Source organism: Sorghum bicolor, chromosome 6 (genome assembly GCF_000003195.3).
Source record: "Sorghum bicolor cultivar BTx623 chromosome 6, Sorghum_bicolor_NCBIv3, whole genome shotgun sequence".
In the NCBI taxonomy this organism is placed as follows: Eukaryota; Viridiplantae; Streptophyta; class Magnoliopsida; order Poales; family Poaceae; genus Sorghum; species Sorghum bicolor.
In genome coordinates, this window is record NC_012875.2 from 60535108 (window position 1) to 60556441 (window position 21334).

At 48.3% G+C, this 21334-nt stretch overlaps 3 protein-coding genes and 1 pseudogene across 3 annotated transcripts; 2 read left to right on the plus strand and 2 right to left on the minus strand.

Moving 5' to 3' along the window:
• Positions 3722 to 5022, plus strand: LOC8085897 (transcription repressor OFP13). The gene has a single exon (XM_002447312.2). The coding sequence runs from the start codon at positions 3783 to 3785 to the stop codon at positions 4719 to 4721; it is 939 nt and encodes a 312-aa protein (XP_002447357.2). The 5' UTR covers positions 3722 to 3782; the 3' UTR covers positions 4722 to 5022.
• On the minus strand, positions 8845 to 11209 carry LOC8076498 (annotated as a pseudogene).
• LOC8055446 (probable aspartyl protease At4g16563) lies at positions 12554 to 14454 on the plus strand. The gene has a single exon (XM_002447313.2). The coding sequence runs from the start codon at positions 12656 to 12658 to the stop codon at positions 14147 to 14149; it is 1494 nt and encodes a 497-aa protein (XP_002447358.1). The 5' UTR covers positions 12554 to 12655; the 3' UTR covers positions 14150 to 14454.
• Positions 16400 to 17448, minus strand: LOC8076499 (NDR1/HIN1-like protein 2). Its single transcript, XM_002448758.2, has one exon. It carries the CDS (start codon positions 17252 to 17254, stop codon positions 16634 to 16636), a length of 621 nt encoding a protein of 206 aa, XP_002448803.1. The 5' UTR covers positions 17255 to 17448; the 3' UTR covers positions 16400 to 16633.

The following is a 21334-nucleotide window of genomic DNA, read 5'->3' on the forward strand; positions in this document are numbered from 1 at the left end:
TGCCACCCTCGAGTTCTTGGAATCCCAGATCCTGCCTCACAGTTCCTGACGGCCAGGGCCAACCATGCAATCCACACCACACATTGAAACTGAATTGAGCGGCCCACAGCCCAGCAAATGAATGAAGCCCAGAATGCATGGAACAAACCGGTGACCGGTCAGCAACAGCACGCCCATTTGATCCGAGATTCAGAGGCAAGATTTGATGCCGTCTCGTTTTCATTTCCTCAGTTTTCTCTGCCGCAGCTGTCCTGTCCATGCTGCAGATACCAGACAAGGAATACTAGTATACCATGCATAATGCAGTGGACACATCAGGCATGTCTCGTATTATTGCATCTCATCATTTGCATCTTCATTTTATAAATTAATGTGAAAACGTGATTATTTTGCAAACAGGAGAGAGAGCTCCAAATCATTGGTCTCTGTCTGGCAATGCAAAAGGGAACACAATCAGGTCAGCTCAGTGCTTTTGGGATCCTTACTGGTCCCTTGCCAACCCATGAAGTGCAGCCCGGCGATCCAATGGCAACTGTACCTAGCTAGACCCCTGTTTGCCTCTTGGCAACCTGCATGTTCCACACCAGTGGATCTGTTTAGAAAAAAGATGCCTACGCACAACTACAACTGCGCACCTTTTTCTCTTCTATAGCCAACACTAAAGCTCTCTGTCAAACAATTTTTTAGGGCAAAAATGGCAGGTGCTCTGCCTTGCCATTTAATTTAAGCAGGGGGGAAAGTACAGAGTTGTTGCTCCAGCAGCTGCGACCAAACTAATAATAACAAAAGAAACATTTCAAAACTGAATCTCCCTCCCTCCCTAGTCCCTCGTTTCAAACCGAGAAGTTGAATTGGAGCGTCGAAAAGGATGATACTGTTTTGAGGTAAACGAGCCTGTGTTATCTGACAAACTGCTAGGCAGGGAATGCATTCAAACCTGTCTCCCAAATTTACCCGTGGTGTAAATCAAAAATCAGTATATGCCTATACTCAGGCTGCAGGATCCAGCGTGTCGATCACGCGATGCAAAGCTGCTGCGCATAGCATCAAACCATCTGATCTCTGCGACGTGCTCCCCTATAGTAGCTAAAAAATGTAGTAAAACGAAACAAAAGCCGTGTGTGTGTTTTTTCCTTTGCATGATCTAACTGCCATTGATACTGTTGCAAACAGTGTAGCATACAGGCTTTCGGCTACAGTCCTCTGGGCTTGTCCTCTGCGGCGTCCTACTGCAGCACACAGCTAAGCAATGCAATGGCGGCATCAGTCTTGCCGCCGGCCAGATAGTGCTATGCATGCTCATGTCCGGCACGGCAGTAACCTAATTACCCATCAATCCAGTAAATCCAACACAAATGAACCGTGCTGTGGACTGCTGTGTGGTTCGAGATAGTGATAATAGGCTGCCTGGTTACTGAAGATAGCCGCATCCGGATAAGCCTGAATGATACGATGAGGTCACGAGGCCATGGCCATGTTCAGGCATGGAGATAGTATGTTATTGGTCGATCCGTCGCATTCAGGACAACGCCGTGGCCGCCTCCTCTTGTCTCTAACTTCATGTAGTGCAACGCAAGTCTGTGCAGGAATCAATTATTTCAGATCTTCTATTCTGTATAAGATCAAGAATCCTGGAGAAGATATTGCTGCCTTTCTACGGCACCGGCATGGCATGAGTAAGGAGAGCCTCACTGTCTCCCTGAATGGAGCGATCCCTGACGGACATACGTACATGAGCTGATTCTGCTGCAACGGTTGTGGAATGTTTGGAAAGACTTTGGTATCAAACAAACGTGATCCTTGCAGTTGTATCGAATTTCATGAGGATCACTAGCTCATACTACATTCCAGCTACCTACTGAGAAGAGGTGTCACAAGTTAATTTCATGGATGAGATGGAGTGGGAGCCTGAGCCTGTTTGCACACATCTGATACGGTATGGAGTGTAGTATGGGGACATGGACTACGAATGAGGATATAGGCAACCACAACCACTGAAGAAAGAATGAAAAAGAGGGAGCTTTAGAGAGGTGAGCCATAAATTGGGTCCTCATGGTTAGCAGGACTTGTGTAAATGCTCCGAGATTTCCGTCGCCACTTGTCTGTTTTTTTAACTGCACGTTCAGGAAGCTTGCCTAGTACTGTCAGTACAAATATGATAGAGCAGTGCTCCTAGAAGAAATGGCAAGCTGGCGGTGCACAAGGGATTTTCTTCAACAAGTGGTCGCCACCATAGTAGCAATGGAAGAACTGAAACATCAAGATGGCATTTATTTCCCATCTAATTAATACATAACTTTGCTTCTAGGTCTTGTCATTCCTTCTTCCTGTTATGTTATTGAAAACCAAGGGACCTCAGACTCAGAGGAAGATAGCAAAAAAATGGCTGGAGATATTAGAAATTCAGGTAGATAGATCCATCTGTGAGCCTGGCCTAGCTACCCTCTGAAGGACACAATTGAGGGTCCTACTGTCAAATTGCTTCTGGCAAGAGATGCTAAACTGAAGTGATATCTGGGGTCAGTCAATCAACACACTTACTTATCTGTAAAAGAACACTTTTTTTTGCCAGTGCTGGCAGGGGGGAAGAGAAGAAACGCATCTTGACCTGATTAGACCAGCTACATAGGTTAGCTAGGCAGCTTGTTGAGACATGACAGATGGGTTACTGTTCTTGGATAAGGCCAGGTCGCACTCACACACACCGCTCTGCGAGCTCGCCATCCATATAATTCTAACCAAGCACAGGGAGAGAGGTACACACACAAGAAAAAGTACAGTTGTTCAAGTAACGAACAACACTCTTAGATGTCCCTCACTCTACGAGCAAGCATCCGTCTTTCTCAGACAGCCGCAACCACCCTACTGTCCGTGCACAATCATGGAGCTGAGGAGCCTGCATGGCATCCCATTTGTTTGCAGCCAACTTGGTGCACCGTCGTGAGGGTTTCTGGAACCAAGCATTTCTCAACGACGCCGACGCACGAGCAGACTAAGAAAATGGGGGGAGATCAGATCAATAATGTGTGTGATCCTCAGGCTGGCAATGCAGCGTGTCCTGCAGGAAACAACGTTTCTCCTTCTCCCTGTACTGTTGGCTCAGGCAGAGGCAGTTGGTCTCTGAATTTCTAATGCTAGTATAGTAGTACATCTGATCATCCGGACTGATTCAGGGAGACCTGGATGAAGATATATAAAGGAAATCATATACTATTCCGTGTGGATTATTTGATTGGTCGGTTGTTTTTTAGACACAGAATGCGCTCGCGACAAAGTTGACCAAGATCTTCTGCGACGTTCGATCGTTTCTGAGGGACTAGGACTATCCTCCTGTCATGCTTGTTCACTGAACAATGGCATGGTAACTGGTCCATCGATCCTGCTGTCATTGTTTCCTTGGTGGTCAACCTCACAGCATGAAAATTGACAGGAGGCAAACATTATCCACGGAGAAATGTATAGTCCGTACATACTCCCAAATGCATGCAACAATGCAAGCTAGCTTGTAATCCACATCTGCATTTTGGCCCCAAGCCTGAAAGATGCAAATGAAGAGGTGGATCGGAGATAGTTGAACGGAATCTGAAATGTGCCAACACCAACAGGTGGACGGCCGGACTCCCAACGCACACAAGAATGCATGGGCATGGCACGCGCACGTACCAGCACCGCCACGCCCAAGCCCACTGCATCTTCCTTGGCATCTTCTTCTTCTCTGTCTCCTCTCCCTACCCGCCCACCTCTAGTCTTGCCTTTAAAAATGTCTCGCTCCCTGCCCCTGGATGCCATTTCCATTGCCATTGCCACCTCGTCTTCACACTCCCAGCAGGACCTCATCAGCTTCCTCGCTCGATCACATTTCGCTTGCGCAGCAGCAGCAGAAGCAGCTAGCCATGGTCAGGAAGCTCGCGCTCGCCTCCCTCTTCTTCAACGCCAGCGAGGGAAGCCAGTGCCTTTCCTCCTCGGCGTCCATGTCCGCCGCCTCCTTCAGCACGGCGGCGTCGTGGCAGTGGCCGTCTTGCACGCAGGCGAGGACGCGCTCCTTCCGGGGCGACAACAGACCGGAGATCGTGTCCATGCGCCACGACGACACCAGCAGCAAGCGAGAGGAGCAGCAGGAGGGAGGGTACCAGTGCAGCTACAAGACGAGCATGAACCCGGCCTACGTCCACGACTACTCATCGGCCGGCGCCGCCGATTGCTACTCCTCCAGCGGGCTCTCCGACTCCTCCGCGACCCAGAGCCTCTACCTCTCCACGGCGCCAGCAGAGCCCGCCGTGGCCGTCGCCGCAGACGAGGACGAGGCGATCATCCACGGACTCCGCTCCTCCACCACCCGCCGGCTCCTGTTCGAGCCCGAGTCCACGAGCTCCATCGTGAAGACGAAAAAGGCGTCTGCGGCGGCGTTCGACGGCGCCACGGCGCTGGCCATCGAGTCCGCTGACCCGTACGGCGACTTCCGGCGGTCCATGGAGGAGATGGTGCTGAGCCACGGCGCCGACGACTGGGGTTGGCTCGAGGAGATGCTCGGGTGGTACCTCAGGGCGAACGGCAAGAATACGCACGGTCTCATCGTCGGCGCCTTCGTCGACCTGCTCGTCGCGCTCGCCTCCTCTGCTTCTGCTCCCTCCCCCGCCTGCTGCTCCTCTGGCTTGAAGCAGAGCCGGCATCTTCAGGCTGCCAAGATAGGCCGCGAACGCCACCGAACGCAAGCAGAGTAGGCGAAGGCGAGTGCTCATCAGTCATCATCATCATCATCAGGGCTAATGCCGATGTGTTGTGTGCAACTGATTTGATTTCGTTTGATTCGTGACATGACAAACATCGAATGGTGCTTGTTAATTGATATCCATCTTGCGAGCTTGATGCAGATGTAGCCGTTGACTGTTGTGTAATATAACTGTATATTCTTGTTAGGTCTCCAGACAGAGCTTATTAGCTTCAGTGGTTGTTCGGTACTGAATGGTTTGCGTAGTGAGTTAGCTTGGGCTTGGCGACACCTCATTTCAGTTTTCAAACTTGCATGCACTTGTGCATTTTAAAAACAGGACCTGTTTGGAACAAACCTTCTAAAAATTTTCACTATATTTAGATGCTAATTAGAAGAACTAAACATAAACTCATTGTATACGTGGTGGCTAATTGGTGAGATGAATATATTGATCCTAATTAGCCTATGATTAGCTCAACATATGCTAAATTAGGATTAATAGTTTTGTCTCACTAATTAGCCACGGCTTATGCAATTAATTTTGAAATTAGTTCGCTTTTGGTTCTTCTAAATAACCTCCTAATATATTACTGACTTTTAGGGGCCGGAAGTGACAGGAAAAAAATGTATTCTCGTAGTTGCAGGCCATGGAGACTCCTATTGACATACAATTTCTTCTGGAAAAAGACAAGTTACTCATCATGCATTTTTCTTCACAAAAATGATAAACGCTTCCACTCACAGAACTACAAAAAAGGCAGATAGGTCATATTTTTCCCCATGAAATTTGGAGTCCATCTACTTTGTGCATGCATGCATGCATGCACTTTTACCATAGATCCTAGGAATGTACAAAGTGCATTTCTTTTTGTGTGTAAACTTGAAAAGAGGTGTACCTCCGATCATGTGGCTGCCTGGCTGGTCGTTGTCATCCTTCTCCCTCTCCATCTTTTTGCATGTTGCCTTTGCCTGAAGACATGGTGACCCCCGGCCCGTAAGTTGCATGGCATGGCAGGGGTCCCTTGTTCTCTCTTCTCTGTTCGTTGGCGTCGCCGTCCTTCCTTGAAACCGTCGATCAGGCAGATGGAGACAGGCACGCAGCGGTGGTACTGATAGTCGGTTGGAGTACTATATATCTGGCCATCATTTCCTGACGCCGCCAAGCTGGTTTGGAGTCCTTCACGTACTGGCAACACACATGAACAAGCACACTGACGTGACGACGTTTCAGTTTCAATAATAATGTGTGGTCGTTTCCTGTACGAATGCTGCGCGTACGTACTCCTAAAGGCTAAAGTCCAGCTCTTTGCTGCTATTTTCTTGCACTGGTGAAAGAATTTAGAAAAAAAAATTGCAGAGACCAGACGAACAGTCAGTCAGTGCATGGCTGCAACCTCTAGCTACGACCTCTGCTCGGAGAAGTCAGTGATGTGAGAGACTGCAATGCATATGCAAGCACTGTGTAAACGTGAATGGATTTTCACTGCTTACGAGTCGACTAAGCTAGCTCACGCCGCAGGTGGGCAGAATAAAGTTCAGTCAGAACTGGACTTGCTCTGACTGCGGGTAGATAGGAGCGCAAGATCGAGCTCTAGTAGACCTGAAAAGCTATGGCGACAAAACTGATATGCGTCTGCATCTGCACAGTTGCACTTGCACCACTATAGTATAATCCGCGGGAAGTGCGCGATCGATGATGAATGCATGCACGATTCAAAATCAGCTGCCATTTATATCAGCTGCCACATCCGTTTTAGTCCATGACAAATAGTACTTGTAAAAGGTTGGCAAGGTTAAAGAGTTCTGCAGGACTGGATAATAAGCAAATGCAAGGGATTTCAGTTTAACCTAAGTCAAACTCGTGTCACTTCAGCTAAGTTCATGGATAAAAAATGCACCAAACAACATCTACAGCAGTACAGCACCAAGTTAATTAGTCTCATTAATAATTAAATCCGTCCTGAAATTCTGCAGGATTGGATGAGCAAACCAGCGGCGCTTTATTGCTCCAATGACTGGCGGCATATATAGACAAACAAAGCAGTCAGTGTCAAACCCAATCAAGATTACCACTAGTCTAGTGTATCGGTACTACTCCTAGTATCTATCAGAGAAAGAAGTTGGCGCGACGTTGATATGTACCATTGGCACACACTACACCTCATAGCACGCATGCTATTGCTACTGCTATTGCTAGCTGAGACTACTGGACCATCACTCATAGCATACATGCATGTGTTTGCCATCCAAAGAGAAAGTGTCCTCTGCATAACTGCATTGCAAGACGCCAAGGCGCGCGTGCCCGTTTGGAGATTTGGATGCTGCATGCTTTGCTGCCTACGAAGAGATAGATGATGTGGATGCGAGAGAAATTATATAATTTTGTTGCATACAATACAACTCGCATTGCATTGCATTACATTTGCATGTGGACGCGCGCAGCAGGCAGAGCAGATCGATCAGCAGCAATCGAAGGGAGCCATACTGTTGAGTGGCTTGGCCTGTGGTGGCCTCTGGCCTCAGCCAAAACAGCCTAGCGGAACAGTGGTCGCCCGGCCCCCAGCCCAAAGCAACGTTGCCCTCATCAGATTCAGATGGATCACAAGCTTCACGAGCAGCAGGCAGCCAAGCTAGTGGCCCTCATCCGATCCAAAAGAAAAGTCTCCCGTCTCTGAAACTTCAAACAGTGCAAACAAGTTCCTCTCCTTCACAGTCACATCAGCATTGTTATATCGCGATATCTCAATTCTCAGCTGAAGATAAACCTGTCGCTAGCTCACTGGGACTGAATATATATTTTGACTTGAGATGAACGAAAAATAACATCCCACAACCAAGTTGTTGAGATGAATTAAGATCACTCGAGCTGAATGAATCTGGTGAACTCACTCAAACGCGCCACACCTGCACTTAGTGGAGCACCAGTGACGACGGGCAGTGGTGATCGATACACAGCTGGAGCGCTAGGGTTTTAGGCAGAATCTCTGATGCGATGATGTGCTTCCTTCCTACTACTAGTACACGTACGTACTACATGATCCTAGTCACAGTCGTCACAGCGGGCACAGCGCCGGCCGATAATGCCAACGCCATTACTGCACTCTACGTAGGAGTATTTCTGTAGCGGCATCTCGCATCTGTGTCTTGGGTTGTGCCTCAGGTTTTTGGTGTGCTTCCGGTTCCAGCTCCAGAACAGGGGGTTTGGTGGGGGTGAGGGAATCACGGGGGCGATTGCGGCCGTGATCGATCGCAGAGCAAGCATCCACACCCCACACCCCAAATCAAAAGATGCCACCGTGCATGCGTAGTAGACCAGCTGGTGCTGGCGGAGAGGAGGCAGATTAGACAGTCATCAGAGATTCAGAATTCCGCTATTTCTCTGACAAATTGAACACTGCTTCTGATTGGCCTTTCTACCTGAATAAAAGTACCCCCTCCGTGTATGTAAGTCTCACTTTTGAAGAAGTCAAACAATTTTAAATTTAATCAAATCTATAAAAGAATGACAAACATTTATGATGCCGAATAAGTGCCATTATATTGATTATGGAATATGTTTTCACAGTAAATCCAACTGGAGATAAAAAAATGTTGAAAACTTTTTTCTAAAAATTTGGTCCAATATAGAAAATTTGGACTTATCTAAAACCTATAATTGTATTCTTTTTAGGACGGAGGGAGTATGTAATGTAACACAACCTAATGCACAGCCCACTATGCTGGCTGTCGCTGCGGCCGTTGCGCGGCCAGTAAAACAATGTGCACTACTTCAGCTAGTGCACATGAGGCTCTTACAGTGAAGGATGAACCCTCATATAGGTCTAATTTTGTGGGTTGCTCGCATCAAACTATAAAATTAAACCTATAGACATGAGCCCATCAATCAACATCACTAGAGTTGGCATTAGGTTTTAGCTAAACAATGCAACTTGATCACCACTTTGTACCACTGCAAACGATGACAGCTTGACAAGGTATCAGATCAACCAATCGTCTGCAGTTTAGCTAAGAGATTTCAAATGTGTAATTTCACACCACACGGTTCATTGGCGCTAGCCATCACTGCTCCATTTGGTTGGGTTTCAGGAACTAGCAATAGTGACGCTTCCAAACCACATCCCAAACACAATTTGAAAAGTACAAGATGAGCGCATATCAGGGCAGAATATATTATACCAGCATTCAGGTTTGTGTGTCATAAAACCAGTAAACGGTACATAGATTCGAAGCGGACAAATACAATAGAAAACGTTGACAGGCCTCCTTGCTTGAGCTTTCAATACTGTGGTCACCTGAAAGACATGGACCTAAGTCTTTTTCTTCGATGACTTCTTGTGGGGTTTCTTCTGTGGCTTAAGCTTTATCGGACTTCGATGACATATCTTTCTCTTTCCTTCTTTGCTATTCCTTTTTCACCTTGTACACTGTGATTGCCTGCTTAGAAGATTGTTCACAGATGCTGTTAGCTCACCCGAACACAACATGGAGCAGTACCAGTAATGGTGGGCAAAAGATAACTTCATGTAAACGGTTGGATCCTGGAACTTGCCTTGCCGACATCAAGCGGTTCATCGGAGTTTCTGGCAAGTAGAGAGTTCAGGATTTTGTCGTTCTGCTGTTTCTCCAGGCTGCCCATTCCCTTCCCTTCGGCAACTGGGAGGAACTGCAGAAACGGCAAGACTCAGCTAGTGAACGAAATTAGCCTAAGGAAGTACAGACACACAAATCAAAGCCATTCAGATATAAAAATCTTTCTATGTTTGCCAGGGTGCTTTGGAGGTTTCTCGCAAGGCAACTTCTCGTCAAACTTCCCACCAGCTGTTGCTGATGAAGCCATGCCAACAACACTCTCAAGATCCTCTTTTCTAGACTTCTTTGGAAGGTCGGCTTTAGTTCCTGTGATGGGCAAGGCCTTTGCAGCAAGCTGTATATGACTGCATACAAAAGATATTGGATAGCTGTAATTCTACAAGGTTCCTTCCTGAAACAAAAAGACATACATAATACAAGGGAGGGGGGAAGCAGCATTTACTAGTGAAGGATGACAACCTTGGCAAAGCGCCAATCTTTGCAGCTTTCTTTAAGTTCTCTAGTTTGTTCTTTTCTTGCTTTTCAACCCTCTTCTTCTTTTCATCCCTTCTTTGTGCGAAAGGATCAACACCAGGCTCTGCAATAAATGAATTGTTGATTAAAAGAATATCAGGTTGGCAAGCCAGGTTTAGGACACATGAGAATCATTGATAAGTGATAACAAGAAAATACTTGTCAGGTCCAGAAGGTGTTAAACTATAAAAGTATTGGTTATCCAAAATAAATGGGGGTAAGTATGTCACATTAAGAAATGGTGAGCAGAATCAGCATGCACAAGGAGATGCATATGACAATTACAACATGCTACTGGAATACTGGATGGGGAGGACAGGCAACCAGTCTAGTTGCAGAGCAGGTTTGTTGGCAAAAGCTCAAGAAGACAAGTTACTAACCGTCAGTCGATTTGGCTTCAATGATCGGCATCTAACACGGTTGTAACCGTAAGTCCACTTCCAGGATTGAGTTTGCTCATCCCACTCGCGCTTGTTCTTCTTGCGCTTGGTAATGCCTATGGTATGAGTAGATCACCCAAATAATGATGAAAATTTGTGTAAATTCCCAATTTCCACAACAGTCATAAAAGCAACACATCATGGGAAACAGGATCACCTTTCGCCTTTGCAAACAGCTCCCACTTGGTCGGTGGCTTTGGCTTGGGAAGCTGGCAAGAACATATACCAGGTTGTTAAAAATACAAAACACCTCGCATCACACAATCTTCAATCTACTTGTAAACACGAAGAACTAACGATCGAGCTCAGTCAGAAGCAAATATGCCCTGCAGCTATAGTAGTTCTGGCTCACAGTCATGGCAGAAGCACGTCGTCAATTCTCACAGTCAAAAGTACATGTTTTACACCAAAATCAAACGAGGTTCTAATTTAGGCACGAGATTTTATAGCGGCAGGCGAAATAGCAGTCCATCCCATGTGACTGACTACCTACTTGTACAGCGCATCATCTTCGGAGGATGCTTCTAGTGTTATGGCCACCATATATAGGCAAACAGAATCAGTAGGAAATTAAGAGAGAGGCTCTCACATGCTTCTCGCGCGGGAGTCCGACGGTGGGCGGCGGGAGGTGGACGATGGGGCCGTCACGGTCCTCGTTGGGCGGCAGCGCGAAGAGGGCGTCGGCCACCGCCTGCGCCAGCTCCGTCCCCTTCCGCAGGCACTCCTGCCTCAGCTCCTCCCTGAATTTTGCCGCCCCCAACCAAACACCGCCGCATTCTGTCAGGAAAACCAACAGTAACGCCGCAGCAGAAAAGGAACGCACGAGGCACACTACCTGGAGGCGGCGGCGGTGGTGCGACGGATCGTACGCCATGAGATTGCCGAGGTCGACCTCGTAGCTGGACGCCGCGATGGTGGCGGCGGCGGGCTCCTTCGCCATGGCTGCGCCGGTAAGCGGCTCGCGGCTGTGGAAGAGAAATAAGAGAACCATCCGAGCGAGGCTGCGGCCCTGCGGCTGGAGAAGGCAGCTAGCTAGGATTTTACTTGGGCTGGCCCGACGGATAGGATGATATGGATCTCATTTTTGAATGGGCCAGAGACGATAACGTTGGGAATGGGCCACGTTTATACGCTAAGCCCAATATGGAGGGGACAACGATTGAAATTATGACCTGGGCCTTGCCCTTGTGAGGTTTGTGCGGTTGATGTTTTCAGTTACGGAATAATATTTTTTCTTACAATAAATAAATTAGTATTAGGCCTTGTTTAGTTCTATTTTTTTTTTTGCAAAATAGACACTATAGCAATTTCGCTAATCTTGTCTAACCATAGACTAACTAGACTCAAACGATTCATCTCATAAATTATAAGTAAACTGTGTAATTAGTTATTTCTTTTATATCTATATATAATGCTCCATGAATGTTCAATGTGACGAGTAATCTAAAAAATTTTACAAAAAAAATTAGAAACTAAACAAGGCCTAGCAATGGTTTTTTTCAGCTAGCCGAACAGGATGCATATACGTAGCTATCAATCTAAAGATCTATTACATACTAGGTGTGTTATCTATCTTTTTTTTTTCTCTGGCCCCTCAGCGCTGATGTTCAATTTTTTTATATTGAGTGAAATGGAAATGATAAACAGGCTAAAAAAACAGACTATGGTGGGAATTTTCTCTAAAAAATACAACCTAAATTGTAATCATGAACTATGCATGATCATCATCACTTTATACCTTCTCGTTATAGGAAGTTTGAAACCATAAAACTGAAAAGCATAAAGTGGGAATCACATAGCTAAGATAAGATATGTCAGCAAATTTCAAACCTTCTTTAGTGCACAACTGAGATAATCAGGGTGAACAAAAGGGGGTGAGAAACAATAAAGATCTTGTAAATCAGAAGCACCAAAATAAGTGGTTACCCACAAGTAATGGTGTTAATCAGAATGAGTTCCTTGTGTATGTGTTGCTGCAGCACATTGTTCTTCAACAAACTTAGCACACACCTGGACTCTTTTACGGAGTACAAGAGTTGCCATCAGCAATTCCTTGTGATATTCATTCCATCTTCTAAAATGAACCAAGGTCCTGATGAAGTGGTGATCTCACGCGCCGCGCACGCGTCCTGCGCCCGTGACCCGGTGCAACCCATGGCCATGAGCCCATGATCATGGTCATGATGGTCATCATCAAGGACGGCCAGGCCGGAGACGGAGGCGGAGGCGGAGAGGAGGGGGACCCACCGGCCACCGCCATGTCCACCAACCCAAGCGAGGCACATATACTCCTGTCCCATCGGCCATCGTTTTAGAATCACACACAGACAAAGCACGCGCTGCCGCCGCTGGCAGCTTAAAACCCAAACCCCCTCGTCATCCATTCCAGCCACGAGCCACCATGGCTCCACCACCACCTCTGCTCCCGCTTCTCCTCATCCTCCTCGTCACCGTTCCTCTCTTCCCCACCGCCGCGCCGACGGCCACGACCCTGCCGCTGTACCGCCACCTCCCGCACGTGGCCGAGGCCGAGGCCGAGGACGCGCACCACCACCCGCTGTCCCGCCTGGCCGCCGCGTCGCTGGCCCGCGCGTCGCACCTCAAGCGCCGGGGACGCGCCAGCCACCACAGCCAAAAAGGATCATCATCAGGCGGCCACAAGTCAATCCCAGCCACCGCCGCACTGTACCCGCACTCCTACGGCGGCTACGCCTTCACGGCGTCGCTCGGCACGCCGCCGCAGCCGCTCCCCGTGCTGCTCGACACCGGCAGCCAGCTCACCTGGGTGCCCTGCACCTCCAACTACGACTGCCGCAACTGCTCCTCCCCGTTCGCCGCCGCCGTGCCGGTCTTCCACCCCAAGAACTCCTCCTCCTCCCGCCTCGTCGGCTGCCGCAACCCTTCCTGCCTGTGGGTCCACTCCGCCGAGCACGTCGCCAAGTGCCGCGCCCCCTGCTCCCGCGGCGCCAACTGCACCCCCGCCAGCAACGTCTGCCCGCCCTACGCCGTCGTCTACGGCTCCGGCTCCACCGCCGGGCTGCTCATCGCCGACACCCTGCGCGCGCCGGGGCGCGCCGTTTCTGGCTTCGTCCTCGGATGCAGCCTCGTGTCCGTGCACCAACCGCCGTCGGGCCTCGCTGGCTTCGGCCGCGGCGCGCCGTCCGTGCCCGCGCAGCTCGGCCTCTCCAAATTCTCCTACTGCCTTCTGTCCCGCCGCTTCGACGACAACGCCGCCGTGAGCGGCTCGCTCGTCCTCGGCGGCGACAACGACGGCATGCAGTACGTGCCCCTGGTGAAGAGCGCGGCGGGCGACAAGCAGCCGTACGCCGTCTACTACTACCTGGCGCTGTCGGGCGTGACGGTGGGCGGGAAGGCGGTGCGGCTCCCGGCGCGGGCGTTCGCGGCCAACGCCGCGGGGTCCGGTGGCGCCATCGTGGACTCCGGCACCACGTTCACGTACCTCGACCCGACGGTGTTCCAGCCCGTGGCGGACGCGGTGGTGGCGGCGGTGGGAGGGCGGTACAAGCGGTCCAAGGACGTGGAGGAGGGGCTGGGCCTGCACCCCTGCTTCGCGCTGCCGCAGGGCGCCAAGTCCATGGCGCTGCCGGAGCTGTCGCTCCACTTCAAGGGCGGCGCGGTGATGCAGCTCCCGCTCGAGAACTACTTCGTGGTCGCGGGCCGCGCACCCGTGCCCGGCGCCGGCGCCGGCGCTGGTGCTGCCGAGGCCATCTGCCTCGCCGTGGTCACCGACTTCGGAGGCTCCGGCGCTGGAGACGAGGGCGGTGGCCCGGCCATCATCCTCGGCAGCTTCCAGCAGCAGAACTACCTCGTGGAGTACGACCTGGAGAAAGAGAGGCTGGGGTTCCGCCGGCAGCCATGCGCGTCGTCGTCGTGAGCGACGTGGATCGGCATGGCGGGATCGGAGTGGAGGCTATTAATTACTCCAGTCCACGTAGCGGCAATGGTAAATGCAAAAGCTGGCTGTTTGCTCTTTTACTATCGTGCTTTGCGGATTGTACTGGTAATAAACTAAATTTACTATCGTGTAAGATTGAAAAAAAAAATTACTATCGTGTGTGCCTGGCTGCCTGCTCATTCATGTCACATGGATGCGTTTAGAGTTTAGACGTTGATCATCATCATGGACATGGTATGTGATGTGAGGAAAAGACGAGCAAAAAGACGGATGCTTTTCTTTTTCTTTACGGATTGCTTTGGGAAAGAGGGGAAGCATGTGCATCGATGCAGCTCATTAGAATTGTTAGTAGTAGTTTATTTTAATCCGTATTGCAGTAATTTTTTAGCATATTTGATTTCAGCATTTCTCTTGGGCTAAAAACCAAAAATGTAATCATGTGGCTGTGATATCGGCGATTGGCTTTCTGGGCTGACGGGTGGAATGTTTGGTGGGGCTCTCTCTTGTCGCATGTACGTACCTTGATTGCATGTGGTTGTGGGCAGTGCAAGGAGCAGGGCTACTTTCAATTGCCCTACCTAATTCACTGCAGTACTGACAGTGGCGACGTGAATGAGGGCATGTGCCATTGCTCGCCGTGTCGGCAGTGCAGTGCAAGGCAGGGACCGGAGCGTCTTTGATCAGGATGTGGTACTTGTGCACTACCGGGCGGCAGTAAAAACATTGTACTCGTACACTAGTGCGACTACTAGTTTTTTTTTTCTTTTGAGTAACACTGTACTGCATTCTTTTACTGTTCTGGGCTCGAGTTTCTGTTTGTACCTCGTTTTCTATCATCAGGCCCGACAACACGCAGTGGGCCTGGCATTGATCGTAAGCCTACTACTCCATAGCAGCAGAGGGAACCACTCAAAAAAAAAAAGCAGAGGGAAGTACGCAATCTCAAAAGACGCGGACGGGGAAGGCCCAAACGAATATGGGCTAATGGGCCATGCGCATCTTCTTTGTTTCCTTCCTCCTTCGGCTCTTTCCTAAAAGGTTTGTTTGTAAACATTGCAATTTCCTAAAAGGGTTGTTTGGAAACATAGCTCTTCCCTTCCAACCACCAACATAGCAGAAGCTCTTTCCTAAAAGGCTTGTTTGGAAACATTGCAATTTCCTTCGATGCATATGGTATTGCAAGATGGATAAGATTAATAAAGTAAAAAAAGATTAGTTTATTTCCTCACCTCCCCCAAAAACTCAGAACGCATGAAATAGGATGATCTCGTGTTGAAAAAAGATTTGTTCGTTTTCCTTTCGATTCGTATATGTGGATCTACCGATCTAGTACTTGTAGATGGATTAAGTTTATCCATCCAAACACAACACTAGATGTCGACTCTTCTATCTCTATGTGCACGTGGCCCACGGTGTCCTTGTCCTTGGATGTTTTAGTGGAGCACCAACCACCAGGGCACGAGCTATTCGCTGTCCACGATCCACCATTGTCGTGTCGTTTTGAGCTCGTCGTGGTTCCCTGCATTATTCTTTGCGTTCAGTCATGAGCAGGACAGACATGACCGTATAACCCAACCGCCGGTAGATATTTTCTGTCCGGAAGGAAGCACCGGTTGTTATTTTTGGTCACCTGCACTGCTCCGCTCACAAAAATTGAAACAACTTTCTGTTGAACCCGATCATCAGACGGCACGGCCCTTGCATCTCTGTCAACGGGAGTGACAAATGTTTTGTTCTGTTCTGTGACAGAGATGCACACACACACACAAGCAAGGAAGAAACCGAACCAAACGCACCACGTCGTAGAAAGGTTGGGGATAAATGCATTGCACACATGACAGCGTCTACACTAGACAAGAAAAAAAGTGCGCTGCTGCTTTCAGGGGGGAGAAAGGTCGCAAGCTTTCCGCGTGCAACATCTACTCTCTTGACCCCGTGAATTTGATCACGTCACGTCGCGTCTCGTGATGGTGATCCATTAGCGAACCAACCGGGTTTTTCTTTTTTCTTTTTTAATTGCAATCATGTTCATAGCGAGGATTGCAAATGGACATGGAACCAATTGGAATTGCAAGATTTGAGGAACAGAGCAAAGCAATCCTCTGAATTCGCGTCAGAGGATCACGAGATTCGCCGGGCTAGTTGTAATTTTTTTCAGTAATGTACGTAGAACTGAAAGTGAAAAGCAATTGCAAGATGGAATCATACGAGAGGAGGATCTAGCAGCAGTATATAGAAAAGAAAATCTATATATAAATCAAGCAGCCGCGGCGATGTACAGAGGAACAATCGACATGGAAATCGACTGAGAGAATCAACGAAAGAAAGAATAAATCCACAGAAAGCAGCAGCAGCAGCAGCAGCAGCATCAGATGGCAATATTATCTACTAGTAGTAATCCTAGCATCTGTAGGAAATCCACACCACCAGGTGGCATCCAAATCCAAATCCCAAATCCCAAAATCAGAACCAGACTTTGCAATTCGTGGGCTGGAACGGCGATGCGTTGGCGGCACCAGGCGCGGGGACGGAGAGCTGGCAGCTGATCTTCGCCTTAGGCCCGCGGACCTTGAACGCCCAGACCTTGACCCTGAGTTTGGCGTTGAGATCCACGTTGACGGCGAAGTTGCCCGCGGACTGCTCCTGCCTGAACTCGGCGGCGGTGACGTCGCCCTGGAGGAGCTGGTTGCCGTGGAACTCCGGGGACAGCTTGGTGGACGCCTGGGTGCCCTGGTAGAAGGCGTCGAGCGTGGTGTAGCCGAAGCGCTGGTCCTTGTAGTAGGCGAGGGACTGGACGTCGTCGTAGTAGAGGCCGACGCGCGTGTTGGGGTTGCGCACCGTCATGGTGACGTTGAGGTCGTAGGTGAGCGTGGAGGTTGTGGAGAGGTTGAACTGGGCGAGCGAGGCGGAGTCGACGGTGGCGGCGATCATGTGGGGCTTGAAGATGAGGTAGAGGATGAGGACGAGGATGCCGAGCGTGACGGCGAGGGAGACGAGGATGCTGCAGAGGCAGCTGAAGAGGCCGCAGGCTAGGCACTTGCAGGGGCAGCAGAGGCACGAGACGGCGCGGCTCGCGGAACCCATGGTTCTTGGGGGTGTTGTTGTCGCGGGTGGTCGACGGCGGATGCGGGCGGGCTTGGATTGGGTTCCCTCCGGTGGATGGAGTGGAGTGGAATGGAAGAGGCAGGACGGCGGTGGTGGATTGGATTTGGTGGGGAGGCCGGGCTGGGGCTGGTTTATATGGAACGAAGCCGGGGAAGGGGACCCGACGCGGTTGTGTAAGCGCGTGGTGGAGTTGGAAGAGGAGACGCCCGCCCGCCCGCCGCGATGGGGTTAATTTGGGGGTGGTTGGTTTGCCCTGGTCGTCGTGCTCGCTCGCCTCGCCTCGCCTCGCCTGCCTGCTGGGCTCCCTTGCCTTCCCTTGGTTGGAAACTGCCAAACTGCTCCTCCGCCTGTGGGGGATTGGGGGAGGTGGAAGGCACGGGGAAGTGGGTGGCGGCCGTCGTGGACTCGTGGTGGTGGAGAGACGAGGAGGCGCCGCTGGCACATGCCCCGCGGGAGAGTTGTAGCCGTTGTGCCTTTGGGTTGGGTGGGTGGGTCGCGCCTGATTGGTTTGACCGTTTGCAGCGCAAGCGCAACGGCCAGGACGTCCCGACTCGGGTCGGGCACAAATCCCACCCCACACGGTCAGGACCCGCCCTGCGCCCCTGCCTTCTGCCATCCCTTCCGCGTGATTTTCACCTTCCACGTGGGAGTGCACAGTGGCACGGACAATATGATACTTCCTCCTGGCCCCTATATAATAAATATGGGATATGCTATGGAAACCAGTTTCCCGTGAAAACTATGGAAACTCGCACGTGGATCGTTAGATCTAGATCCGATGGATATGACTAATGTGTTAGAGATTAGCAATTAACCCCTCCCACTCATCCCTCCCTAATCTATTCTTTTGCAAATTAAACTCCAGAAGCCCTCTCGTGGAAACGTTGTCATCGTATCGTTCCGTCATCATCGCTGCTCGACGAAACCTAGCCCGCCGCGTCCGATCCCTGGCCACATGCGCTGCTGCCCTCGGCCATGCGCGGGCTTGCCACGGCCGGCCGGTGCTTGCGGCAAGGTGTCCAGGGGCGGCCGCAGCTTGCCTGTGCCGGTCCTTTGCATGTCAGCCACGGCTGCAACCGGCCATGTGCCAGCATATTGTTCCGCTGGTCAGAGGTAATTTGCTAATGATTGGTTTGACCGTTTGCCGCACAACGGCCAGGACGTCCCGACTCGGGTCGGGCACAGATCGCACCCCCACACGGTCAGGACCCGCCCTGCGCCCCCTGCCTTCTGCCATCCCTTCCGCGTGATTTCCACCTTCCACGTGGGAGTGCACAATGGCACGGACAATATGATATTTCCTCCTTGGCCTCTAAAAAAAATATATACTTCTTCCATTCTAAATTGTAAGTAACTCCAAGAATTTTGGAGAGTCAAAACATTTTCATGTTTGACTAAAATTATAGAGAAAAATACTAAAATTTACGACGTAAAGTGAATATACTATGAAAATATAATTAAGGAAGAATCTAATGATACTTAGTTAGTATCATAATAATAATTATTTTATCATATAAATTTGGTCAAACTTAGAAAAGTTTGACTTTCCAAGATTTTTGGAATGACTTACAATTTGGGATGGAGCGAGTATCATTCTAGATTTATATTGAAATTAACTTTTTTAAAGGTTGATCAGATCTATAAAAGTATTGACAACATTTGCATCTCAACTTACGACATAGTATATTCCATGATTTCTCTTATCTATTTATTATACTTGTTGCACATTATAAATTATTAGTTTTTTTATATTACCAAACCCTTCACCTTTATGTTAAGCATAGATATAGTATTAGGAAGATATCCCCCGTGCCTCTTCCTAAGGAACTTCTCCAACACTGAAGCAGTGAGGAAGCGGAGCTTTTGAAAAAGTAGTCGGACTTCTCTCCTCAGTCTTTACTCTATGATTCTTTTTTTTTCATTCTTTTAGGAGCAAGTATCTTGATTCCAGCTACCATCTTTGCTTATTTACCTAGGTAGGCTTTCTCTTATAGATTTCTTTGGCTCACGGCTCTGACTTTCCTCATAGCGGCAATTACTTCCTCCGCAACTACAGAAAAACATATCCCGCCACTATCTAGAATTCCCCTGCTTCTAGGTATAGTAGATATAGATAGACATATCCTATTTTTCTATAAAAAAATAGTTATAGAATTTATGCACATCAATCTAGCTTAACTTAGATCGAGTTTATAGTGAATACATTAACTTTATGTCTTTAACTAAATTTATTTACTACAAGATTATATTTCATAATTAATTGAGTGATACTTTTTTATCGCAATATATAACTTTGGTGAAACTTCAAATCATTTGACTATATAGAAAATGCATTCTTTTGAAAAATAAGAATGGCCTTCTTTGTCGACAAATAATACTAGTTTCTTTAATTGAAAAGTGAAGACTCTCAATCACTTAGCTAATATGGTGAAGTTATTAGTGGTGACAATCTCTTAATTAGAGAATTGATGGATTCATACATCATACTCCCTCCGTCTCAAAAAGACTATTGTTGATTTTCAGACATCTTGTTTGACCACCCGTCTTATTAAATTTTTTTGTATAAATATCATCCCTTTTGATATAACTTATTTGATCATTAGAGATACTTTCATAATGTTTTTTTATTTTATAATTTGCACAAAAAATTTAAATAAAACAAGCGGTCAAACATGATGTGTCAAAGTCAAAACACATCGATCTTTTTCAGACGAAGGGAGTATATCTTGGAGGCTAACATATATGTTCTAAAGGCTACATCTATATAAGTGTACCTATAATGACTAATATGAAGAGATGACTCCCTCCCACATATATTTGTCGCATGTGTTCTTGTGTGTTATTTTTGAGGATTGGGTAATGGAAACGAGGTTTATGTACAACTTCTATACACCTCTTTTCTTGGGACCAGGAATAGAAAGAACGGATCTGGAGATCTATAGTTCTCAACAGTTAGCACCTTTTTAATCGAAGTAAAGCAAGTCCATTTTTAATAATTTTGATGGCATCCAACTATTTTTTGATGAATGGTTCACATCACAGAACGCCGTATCATCTCAGAGAAACAAATGCGGTGGCGTGCGGCGCCATTCCATAAGCCACCACCAAGTCACCCCCATCGCTCTATTTTTCTCCCCTCGTGGCTTGGCTCGCTTCGGCAGCCTGCCGTTACAGGTCAAATCCCTCCCAGCACACCGAGAGGATTTCTTTTTGATCCGATCCCCCGACCGCTGACGATCCACGGTAGAAATAAATAAACTACGGCCTTGTTTAGATCCGAACAAATTTCGGATTTCGATACTGTAACATTTTCGTTTTTTATTTAACAAACATTGTCTAATCATAGAGTAACTAGGCTTAAAAGATTCATCTCACGATTTACAGATAAACTGTGTAGTTAGTTTTTATTTTTGTCTATATTTAATGCTCCATACATATGCCGCAAGATTTGATGCGACGGAAAATCTTGAAAAATTTTTTGTTTGAACTAAACAAGGCCTACAGCTATCAAGAGGAATTTTTTTTATGTCCGGATTACTGACAATCCAAGGTAGAAATAAACTACAGTAGAAAAACGGCCGATTTTCTTCTGGTGCCGTGTGTGCTTGACAACTTGCCCAGTTCACTCAAGGACACGTCGCTCGCGTGTCGCTCTGAAAATGTCCTGAATTTTACTCGCAAGTCCATCGTCACTCGTCAGATTGATTGATTTGTCGCGCAAAGACGCGTGACGACTAACCACGTCTGAACCACACTCACTGTTTCATAGTACAGTAGATCCGAAACTCCGTAATCGTCGTAATCGCGTAAAACCAACCACCGATGATAGAGCCTGCCACTACTCCACTCATGGCCCAGGCCTGCGTGCATATACAATTGCAGGCGGGGCGGGCTTTTAACGAGGCCCGCATGTTCGCCCCGTAAAATTTATATGGAATTCCAATTTATATTCGTGGCTGTAGTGGCCCAGCTGCAGTATTTTTATGGCCCAACATATCTGAACCCACTAAGCCCATTGGACAAGAGACAAAGCCCGCAAGACCCGCAACTACTGCATCT

What these genes read in the sequence shown, in the direction of transcription:
- LOC8055446 (XM_002447313.2), top strand. Translation starts at nt 12,656, where the DNA reads ATGGCTCCACCACCACCTCTGCTCCCGCTTCTCCTCATCCTCCTCGTC.
- LOC8085897 (XM_002447312.2), top strand. Translation starts at nt 3,783, where the DNA reads ATGCCATTTCCATTGCCATTGCCACCTCGTCTTCACACTCCCAGCAGG.
- LOC8076499 (XM_002448758.2), bottom strand. Translation starts at nt 17,254, where the DNA reads ATGGGTTCCGCGAGCCGCGCCGTCTCGTGCCTCTGCTGCCCCTGCAAG.